This window comes from Alosa alosa, chromosome 7 (genome assembly GCF_017589495.1).
Source record: "Alosa alosa isolate M-15738 ecotype Scorff River chromosome 7, AALO_Geno_1.1, whole genome shotgun sequence".
Lineage (NCBI taxonomy): Eukaryota > Metazoa > Chordata > Actinopteri > Clupeiformes > Clupeidae > Alosa > Alosa alosa.
In genome coordinates this window covers 24626141-24637158 of record NC_063195.1, presented here as the reverse complement: position 1 = coordinate 24637158, position 11018 = coordinate 24626141, and the positions used below count along the sequence as shown (strand labels likewise).

At 46.5% G+C, this 11018-nt stretch overlaps 1 protein-coding gene across 2 annotated transcripts in view; it reads left to right on the top strand.

Moving 5' to 3' along the window:
- Window positions 1–568: 568 nt before the first annotated feature.
- The window catches only part of sorcs3 (sortilin related VPS10 domain containing receptor 3), a 201916-nt gene continuing 191466 nt past the window's right edge, over window positions 569–11018 (top strand). For both annotated transcript variants that reach the window (XM_048248497.1, XM_048248496.1), the window contains exon 1: window positions 569–1391. In XM_048248497.1, the coding sequence (XP_048104454.1) occupies window positions 672–1391 (720 nt within the window). In that variant the 5' untranslated portion in view covers window positions 569–671. The remainder of the gene's footprint in view (window positions 1392–11018) is intronic.

The following is an 11018-nucleotide window of genomic DNA, read 5'->3' as shown; positions in this document are numbered from 1 at the left end:
GGCCATAGCTGTGTCACTAGCACACGCGCATCCTCAGAGCTGACGTTCAGTGGCTACCCTCGCGCTCCGACGATCAAAGGCCAGATGCGCCACACAACTAGTGTTCAGGCTATTAAAACGCACTGAAATTAGACTGAACTTTAGAGCCTGGCATTTCACATTTGCTTGTAACTTGTGCGTCCGTTAGACGAATATAAAAGTAATTCTGTGCTTAGACTTTTTGTTTAATCTGCAAGCTGTATTCTTCACCTGGCAGTATTCCGACCAATCACTAGAAATATGCAGTAATATGTTATCCGTTTAGGCTGTTACTTTACTGACAACAACTGCAAGTAGTTATTTTTGCCATTGCGTTAACAGTGCACTGAAATGAGGCATTATGTTTTATAATAAACAGAAGTCAACGCTCCCACGCGGGTCCTCCCATATCTCTCCCTCTCCATCTCTCCTTTTCTATCCCTCTCTCTCACTCTCCGGACGCAGCTTGGCTTGGATTCAGCTCCTCCCCTATGTGGTGGCTTACTTGAACAGATCCCTGAACGTGCACAGTTTAGCTGAAGAGCACTTTTGTAAAAACCCAGACGATCGGGCCGCAGTAACAATTTCACCACTTCGCGTGAGGGACTTGCCTGGTCCTTGAAGGGGAAATATTCCCTTTTTCGCTGCCAGCTATGGAGACGGGTTCTGGTTTGTTACACGTCTTCAATTTAATTTTATCTGTATGTTTTATCATATCCGCTAATATTGTAATAACGACCCGGGCAGATATATCTTGTGAATCTTGCCCGTCGCCGTTGCGAGTTAACCGAAAGGATGTACATCTGGATATGCGCACCGTTCCGGCAGGGACTGGGAATCCTCCAACACATGCCGGACCGGAGCCGAGAGTTTTTGACAAAAATATTGGAGTATTCGCCGAACAAACTGGCACTAGTCCTGTGGATGTAGCTACATTTGAGAAAGATTTTGAACGATACGGAGACAACACGAAAGTCTCCTCGGAAGCGTCAGTTCTGGGTACTAAAAGCGAAGAATTTGATTTGGGAATGCCGAATATCTCCGATGGAGGATCCGAATTTCACAAAGTGGAGAAAGGGGATGCGACATTTTTTAGGGCCAAACGAAGCGAACCGGAGCCCTTTGAATTCACTGAAGGCGCGTGGACCAGCGAAGGCGACCGAATGTTCAGTGACTCATCGACCGAAAGGAAGATCCCCGGCCCGCTTTTGGACGAGCAAAAACGGAGGTCCGAACCCCGGTGGAACAGGGATGAAGCTAAAGTAACCAACACCAAGCAAGACGAGCCGAAACTAACAAGCAGCACTTTTGCTCTAACTGGAGACTCTGCCCACAACCACGCTGTCGTGTATTGGTCTGGGCAAAATAGCAGCGTAAGTCATACTATTTCTTTACTTTCACATGGGTGTGAATTTAACACGGCAGGGCGCTCTTTCAGTGTAATTTAATGACAATTTTATCCGAGCTTGTCACTAGCTCTGGTCTGTGAAACGCTTACTGGATGATTCGCCACGTCTGTGATTTCATTCCAATAGTAACAGGTGCATTCAGTGGCGCTCCGCGTTCTGGCCAATAAAGCCATGGAAGTAGATAGGCTAGGCAGCTCGCAGTCTAGTCCATCTGGGAGCGCTTTAGATTTGTCTCCCAAATTCACTCGAAAAGGGAGATCCTTAAATGATGTGCACGGTGGTGCCAAGCGACTACCATTTACACTGTGTTTGTAGGTTGCACGCTCTGCAGCCGGCAACATGAATATCTATTTCTAAAGTAAGACCAGTTGTCAAGTAGAACTAATGTTCGATACGTGTCTGATTATTTTGTCAGATTTAATTTCATAGTCGCAGTTTAACAACCCTCTGCAAATGTTGTACTAAATACATGCTCACTGCGTTCAGTTTATGAACGCGTATTGCTTTATTAAACAACTAAAGGGTTGTCGTGGAGTTTGGGGAAACGAGTGCTACTTTTCCCCGAATCATTATTATGAAATTACATCAGTTTTTCAATACATCAGTTATTGGTCAATTTGCCGAGGTCTAAGGAGCAACGTGTAGAATGTTTAGGGGTAAATACCCCCTACCCCTCTCAAATAAGTCGCTCCTAACAGCAGCAGCGCAAGCTACGGCTGCACTTACACACATGCTCCAAAAGGTGGTGTACAGTAGGCGCATATACGGGAGTATGTATCATTGAGTAATGAACTCTTCTGCGGTTTCTGTGCGTCTGCTCCGGGCGAGAGGGATTAAACGTGCTTTCTCTACAAGAATAGGACCGCATCAGTGCCATCCGAGGACAATTTTGTGAGAGAAAGTGCCAAGCTTGTTGATGCGCCGTGCACTAGTCTGGGATAAATTAATGATCACACACGAAAGGGTTCATTGTTTATAATTAAAGTGATGACAGTGTTATTTGCCACATTAAGAATAGTGTAAATTGTGTAAAATGTGGGAAAACTCCCCTCTTTGGTTTGATTTGTTATATGAAGGAACTGCTGTTGCTGCTGGATTTTTAACAAACCCTGCTGACAAGAGCAATCTGAACCAGGTGTCTATCCCGGAGGCGTTTGGTATTCCAGAGCCTCATTCACAATGTCATGATTCTTCCTCTGTCTCTCCTAGTATCACAATGTGAGCTGTATAAATTCACACCTGATTGTCTATTTTAGCAGAGGAGGGGAGGGAGCAACATTGAGAGCACTGGTTGGATCTTTATGTGGTCTTTTTGATCCCTTTTGGCGTAGAAAAACAAGAGAACCCCCAGCTTCTTTCCTGCTGGTCCATGGCATGAAAGTCTCATGCATATGGCAGAAAAAAAAATGACACAATTAACCATACTCCCCACTCAAGTATGGGGGGGGGGAAGAAGCAAATGGTTAGCACAGTCCTTGTCTGAACAGATTAGTCGGAGCTGGATGAACTTGTTCTCTCTTTTTCTCCAACCCCTACTTCCATGACTGCCACAGTAGTTTCCAGCGTGAGGTTATTGTCTGTGCAGCTGCCTACGTGTCCATGGGCAGCCCCTGGACAGCAGTGAGCCTTCAGTAAACATGGCAGAGACGGACATTCGTGTTGAGATATTTTGCCCCTTGGCTGAGGGCTGGACGGACTATGCGGCCTACAACCGTCTTACCCAGAGTACCCTCAAAGCCCCCAACACACCAACACACGCACACACACACCACCCTCCCTGTCCTGGTTACCCAGTGTCATCGTTTGGAGGCTTTTGCTTCTGATTTCTTTTATGGGTTGAATGAATGGATGGCTGAAGGACCCTGTTCCAATGAAGAGAGGACAGTGTGGATCTGGATCATGGCAGGGGCTGTGTGTGTGTGTGTGTGTGTGTGTGTGTGTGTGTGTGTGTGTGTGTGTGTGTGTGTGTGTGTGTGTGTATGTGTTTGTATGTTTGTGTGTGTGTGTGTGTGGAGGGGGTGGGGGTGTTGGGTTGGTGACAGGACAAGGTTTCTCGTTGTGCCCTGGCATGTAGTAGCCAGTGCTAATTGGGAGCCACTGTGTGTCCTCCATCCAGAATGACCAGTGTGGAATGTCCCCCTGAGCTGCTGCCTGGCTGTGTCTGGGTGTGAGTGTGTGAACATGCAAGTGCATCTCTCTCTCTCTCTCTCTCTCTCTCTCTCTCTCTCTCTCTCTCTCTCTCTCTCTCTCTCTCTCTCTCTCTCTCTCTCTCTCTCTCATTCTCTCTCTCTCTCTCTCTCTCTCTCCCTCTCTCTCTCATTCTCTCTCTCTCCCTCTCTGTAGTATGCTCTGTGTGACGCCTTACTGACCTTTTCCCTGTTGTGTTAAGCCAACTGACAGGCCTTTCCCCCTCCTCTCTCTTCTTTTTTTTGTGTTCTTCCATTTTGTTCTTTACATTCTTCTCTTCTCTTCTCTTCTCTTCTCTTCTCTTCTCTTCTCTTCTCTTCTCTTCTCTTCTCTTCTCTTCTCTTCCCTCCTCTTCCCTTCTCTTCTTTTCTCTTCTCTTTTTTTATCTTCTATTCTCCTCTCTCCTCTTTTCCATTCTCTCCTCTCTTCTCATCTCTTCTCCTCTCTTCTCATCTCTTCTCTTCTCCAATCTATCAGAGATTAATGTGAATCCCGCCATGTCTTCTTTGTGCCTCTTTGCCTGGGTTTTGTTGTCTGTGTGTGTTACTTGTAACGTTCCCCCGGGCACACTGCTGACGTTTATCTAAGCTGTTTATGAGTAATACCCCTTGTATCAGGAGGCATTATCACATATCCTATTTTCAGTCATATCTCTGGCATCGCACTGGATTTCAAACCCCCAGGTGTTTCAGCTTGTACACCATGTGAATATTTCCATATTTATGACTTTATGGGAGGGCTGTGTGTGTGTGTGTGTGTGTGTGTGTGTGTGTGTGTGTGTGTGTGTGTGTGTGTGTGTGTATTTGTGGTATCTGATTCTTTCCGGGCCTGATCAATGGCGTTTTCCATGTTTTGATGTTTTTTATTTATGGAGCTCCATGGGCTCAACGTTCTTTTGAAGTAGCTCGCTCAATGAAAGAGATCACATTTTCCAATTTGCATGAAGGCACCATGGCTGGTCGAGTGTGTTTTAATGCCAACTTCACAGAGGAACGTGTGTGTGTGTGTGTGTGTCCTCTGTGTATGGTGTTCAGGGTATCCCGCAGAAAATGTGTTAGTTAAGGTGGTAGGGTGGGGTTTGCCGTCAGACCGGGGGTGGGGGCGTGGGCGTAGTGCGATAGACTACAGACTCTGTGCTACATTTAATAGGGCTGTAACGAATCACCAAACTCACGATTCAGTATCTATCACAATTGTTGATCTACAGTACAGTTCAATACTGTACCTTGAAAACCTCCTTTTGGAAAAAAAATATTTTATTAATTTGGATCACAATAAATTAGAATATTTGAAAACCTGTATTAAACTGTACTGACTTGAACACTGAATATAGGCTACATTTACACATACAAATTGTATTGGCCTATAGCCTAATATATTAATACAGTTGTACCATTTGATATATAAACTACTGATACAAAATGAGAAAATACTGAATTTATGATATTCATGACAGCACACATTATACAGATTATAGTCTGGGTACTATTTTTATTACAGCTCTACCTCTTTCGGTCTCTTGCTGCTTCAGCTGTCATCAGCTCTGGTTGAAGCCTGGACATAATTGTAAACAAAGTAGCCTAGTTGGCTAGCTTATAATAGTCTACTGGTTTGACTGTTCAGTTTCCCCATGTGTGTACAAGTTTCAAGGTAATACTTTTTCTCTTTAGGACAGGCCCCTTGAGTATTGGAAAACATTGGCATTGAGATGATCAGTCAACTTGAATGCAAGAGTTTCAAACTAATTTGTGCAGCATGCTAATGATGCTAACCGGATTTAACAGTAATTTAGCTAGTGGTCTTCTATGCGTCCTTGCTTTCACGATTGTGAATGTTTTATTTGGATTAAATGTGCATGCTGAGTGGCCTGTCCATTGAGCGTGCTCGCGGGGCAAGGAGATGGGGTTTAAGGTAGGCTACCTTTATACTGTTTGGTAAAGTTGCAGGCATAGCTCTATAATGAAAGCTACTTGAGTTATGAAATTATGATTTAGCCTATTTTTGTTTTGGACAACTAGGTGTACCGGCAATTAAGGCGGGAGACGTGTGTTGCTTAGGTGGCTGCCTAAGCTGCAGCGCGCTGCGGGAAACACTGTTCATTCATGCACAGGCCTTTAGCTGTAAATAAATGGGTTTCAAACTCAGACTGAGCAAAAACCAATTCCATCAAATCGACAGGTTTATTCAGGAGCACAGCTGGATTGACTGTTAAACTATCAAATAAAGAAATCAACATGCCTTTTCTTCAGAATCTCAAGACATTTTTAAAGGGAACACATGTTCTGGCAACATGCAGTGGCAAGACAACAGCAGGCTCCCATCCAGGGTGTGGTTTCAGCCAACTGTCAGTCCTCTAGCAAGACATAGTGCCAGCTAATATAACTGAAGTCTATATTTGAATGCTCCACATTTACATTTAGTCACCGAGTGCTGTTGCTACGAGAAAAAAACAACAAAATAAAACGGTTCTACCAAGCTCGAGTTGCTGCAGCCAACAGCTAGAGCTGTCTGGGAGCTACAGTGCTACACTCTGGACTCATGAACACGGGGGCCCATGAACATGGCCCCAGAGTGCAGCACTGTAGCTGCCTGGCATAGCGTTAGTTAAGCTAATCCTTTTCTTGCCATTAGAGGATAATAGGGCTGCCGGTGCTTGTACTGAGTTTTTGTGGAGCTTAATGCCAGTTAACCTCCCAGCTGACCCTGGCACCTGTTTACAGCTGAGTGGACAGACCATGCGGACGGAGAGCCTTGTCCAAGGGCACAATAATGTGCGCTCTGGAGTGGCTACATTGAGATTCAGACCAGCGACCATTTTGGCATTTTGACAGTCCGACCCATTAGAGACCACTGAGCTACATTCTCTGAAACAGTGCATACTGCAAATCCACTCCCTTTTCTCACTCTTATCCTTTTTCTTCTGTCAGCGACCGACGTGTGCTCCTCCACAGGTACCGGGGGCCGTGACCTTGGTGCTGTTAACACCTGGCTTGGTGCTGTTCGCGCCTTGCTTCACCAACTGAGCCAGAGTAACACATTTGTTAGACATTGTTTACGAACACCTGTCCTCAACGGAGGCTTCACAGGACGCCCTCTATCTCCCCAGGAAGTATTGATGCAAGTGGTTGCGATGAGACCTAACCAGAGGGGTCAAATCCTTTATATGAATGCTAATGCAGATGAACTGGACCACACTGCCCCTTGCATCCTTCACTGTGAAGAAACACAGAGGGAGTGTGCGTGTGTGTGTGAGAGAGAGAGAGAGAGAGAGAGAAAGCTGTCTCCTTCACTATGGAGATAGATAGAGAGATAACTGCCCCACTCCACTATGGGGCGAGAGCACGAGACAGATAGAACCGCCCTTCCTTCACTATGAAGAAAGAGAGAGAGAGAGAGATAACTGCCCCTCCTTCACTACGGAGAGAGAGAGCGATAGAGAGAGATAGAACTGCCTCTCCTTCACTATGGAGAGAGGGAGAGAGAGATGAATGGAGAGAGGGGGAAGTGACAGCAGCATTAGCGGACTATTCCTGTCCCGTGGTGGATGTTCCTGATAATGTTTGGAAGGCCAATGGAGATGTGTTCTTGTCCTGCCCATTGCCTATCACAAAACTCCAGGCTCTTTACTGCAATTTAGTGATGCTAATGGCCTCCAAAGCCAAGCACCCTCCCCCTCTCCCCCTTTTTGTTTATCTAGCATGGTATAGCTGAGAGAGAGAGAGAGAGAGAGAGAGAGAGAGTGGATGTGGAAGGAGAAAGAGAGAAAAAAAAAGAAAGTGGGGAGTTGTCATAAATCCCACGGGGCTTGCTTCCCCACCCTTAGCCTAATTAGTGTTTACAAATTTGTTTTCTCGGGCCCTTGTTCTCCGGCGAGGAAGTGGCACTCTGTGGCAGCACGCCACGCAGTGCGTCGGAGAATTTATCTTCACTTGCCCCGGCTCAACTCTTAGCGCCATGCAAGATGGCGCCCGGTCTATAAAACTCTCCCTTTCCCTTTTTTTACTCTCCTGAACTCTTCTTTCTTCTCCTCTCCCTCTCCCTCTCTCTCTCCCTCTCCCCTCTCTCTCTCCTCCCTCTCTCCCTCTCTCCCTCTCCCTCTCTCCCTCTCTCTCTCTCCCTCCCTCTCTCTCTCCCTCTCCTCTCCCTCTCCCTCTCCCTCTCTCTCTCTCTCTCTCTCTCTCCCTCTCCCTCTCCTTCTCTCTGTCAGTCTGTCTGTCAGATGGCTGTCTCAGTGGTTGTCTTTAGTGGCAGTGGATGGCGGTGGGTTTTCACTGTAGATCCAAGTTGAAAAGCGAGCAACAGTGTGTGTGAGGTGTGTGTGTGTGTGTGTGGGGGTTGTACATTGTTCACCCGAATCTGTCGCTCAGCAGTGAGAGAAAAAGAAAGAGAGAGAGAAGGACCATTTATTGAATGAGGGGACCCTTTGAAAGTTAGTACCTCTCAATCTCAGGCTCTCATTACTGCTTATTATTTTGTTGAAGTGCCATTGTTGTTGAGCTAAGCGTGGTAGGGTGTGTGAGTGTGTGTGTGTGTGTGTGTGAGAGAGAGAGAGGGAGAGAGAGAGAGAGAGAATGGGAGAGAGAGAAAGAGAGATGGGGAGAGAGAGAAAGAGAAAGAGAGAGAACCAAGCCTGGGGGACTGAAGTGCAATCATACGCTTGGGCACTGATCCTACTCCAAGTACAAGGGTGTCGACAAATCACGCGATCCGGCACCGTTAATTAGACTGATATAACGGAGTGTCAAACGTGATTTAGTTTCATCTCCATTTGCGTTATAAGCGTCCCCCTGCTTTCTCCCTTTAGGCGGAGGCGGAGGTCCCCGTCGGTAATATAGCCATGTAATGTGACAGTTCGCATTCCGCCGCAGTCGATCGGCGTGTGGTGCGGCATTTACGGTAATAAGAGAGTGGAAGGAACTGCACTCACAGGTGGCCCGGTGGGACAGTTCAGTGCAGCTGTGTAGGTCTTTACCACTGCCTTCAGGGAAGTGTGTGTGTGTGTGTGTGTGTGTGTGAGGGTCAATCTTAAGTGAGGTTGGTCATTATGTCTGCTTCGTACACACACACACACACACACACACACACACACATACACACACACACACAGGGAGATGGAGCGGGTTGAGACTGACTCCACAGTACTAGTGACAGAGAGTGTCATGCATGAAAGGTTGATGCAGAATAATGCACTAGCTGATGCAGACTAATGTTGACACATCCTACCCCAGGACCTGCACTCAATTAACACATTGTCTAATTGAAACGATCTGGCAGTTTATCTATGAAAGAAGGCCTTATAAAGCCATAAAACTGAGACTCGCTGCATTAACTTCGCCATCAGAGCCACACTTTTTATTTCCCATTTAGATTTTTACGATGATAACTCTCTTAAACGCCCACATTACGGAAACAAATTGTGTAAGCATCTTTTCGCTCCGCGCGGGCCTAGATGCGGTTAATAGACGGCCGACGCAGTGTTTCCAGTGGAGGCTTGAACACGACTTTGAACTTCGCCACATCTCTCCATCTTCTCCCCAGCAAAAGAGACAAGCGGCAACAGCCACCAGAGGAAAAGAGAGCGTTAAATAAATTATACTGGAAATACGGGAGCCTATTTTCTCACAGTCTGATATTTACCCATCGGTAAATGCGATGAGTTGCATAGGGTGGGGGGCAGGAAGGCAGATGAAAAGTATTTATACGTTTCTGTTTTTTTCCCTGTGTGTTGAGCTGGATTTTAATATTTTATGACTGTAAAGCGCATGCAAGAAAAAAAAAGAAGAAAGACAAGAAAGAAAAAAAAAAAAGCACAGCGTTGAAACAGAAACTCGACGCATTTGACTAATACAGTAGAGATTGTTTAGGGGGTAATGAGGAATTTTTTAAAGCCGCCTGTCGTTTTGTAAATGTGTTGTGTAGGGCCTGGTTAATTGGGACACGCGGCGCATGGTTTGTTCACCGCGCGTGTCCCGTATAGCACGGCTCAGGGTCAGCGTCATAGGCTCCATGACCATTTCGACTCTCATTAAGCTGGGCTGAAATCCCTTCGCAGCGCTTGTCTGAATGACAGCCGGATCGATAGCCGTGTTTGCGGAGCGCAGTTGTCGAGCGCGGTTAGGTCTCCATCACCCGGGGGCAAGCACTCCATGGCTGCTCAGCCAGCCTATCACTCATTTGCCTTAATGACTATTTACCCTTGCATCACGGCAAGTCCATGTTCACATATTTAGTCAGAGATTAGGCCGTCAAGTCGTATGACAGTGACGGTCAACCTCCAGGGTCATGGTTTCTCAAAGACCCCATCCCACACACACACACATACAGTGTGTGCACAGTAATACACTACAGGCACTAGGCACATACACACACACACGCACACACACACACAACAGTAATGCACTACAGGCACTACGCACACACACACACACACACACATACATACACACACACATACATATGTACACACACACACACACAGCACCACATCTCTTCCGTTCACAAAATAACGATCTGACAATGGTGGGAGAAGCTGAACATTCAGTTGGGGTCAGAGAAAGAGCACGCCATATACTCCAGCAAGCCCTTCTGAAGAAGTCTTCAGACACTTACTGCCCACTTTGAAAAACTTGAGATTGGTGTTTTGTTTCCTCTCCTTCTTCCTCTCTCTCTCTCTCTATATATGTGTGTGTATCTGTGTGTGTGTGTGTTTTCGCGGGCCCTAAACGAGCAGGTATAAATAATGGAGTGAACTGCGGGTGCCTGTCTGCGTCGGCTACTGCAGCCGCTACTGTGCTGTCTGTCTGGGCAGACCTCAATAAACTTGCAGGGGAGGAAATTGCATTTGGGCCCATTACCCCTTTCGTCAGGGTGTGAGCATATAGGAGGCACAGACACAGAGGCTGATGCGAAAGAGAGGGAGGGAGAGGAGGGAAGAGAGGGAATTCTTCGCTGAGTGTGATGATGTGGAAGGAGACAAGCCAGATCAAGGGGGACAGTGCTTTAAATCATAGTTTGCATTGGTGCGGAGTGAATCTGTAATGAGCTACTGATAAATCTCTCTCTCTCTCTCTCTCTGGCCATTTCTCTCTGTGTACCTCTCTCTCTCTCTCTTTTCTCTCTCTCTGTCTCTCCCTTTTTCCAACTGTTGCCATAGTGATGTGGCATTTGCAAAAGGACAACTTAAAAGCAGGAGATAAGGTAGAATAAGTCCAGTAATAAAACATGATGACTGTGTGGCCTCACCTGTGACAGTGGTGTCAACAGTCACCTGGTGTGTGGCGAGAGAGTGGACGAGGGTGTGGCACTCGTATGGCGCCACGGAAAGGGAAAATGGAAGTGTACGTGCCGGGCACAGTAGCATACACACACACACACACACACACACACACACACATACATACACAC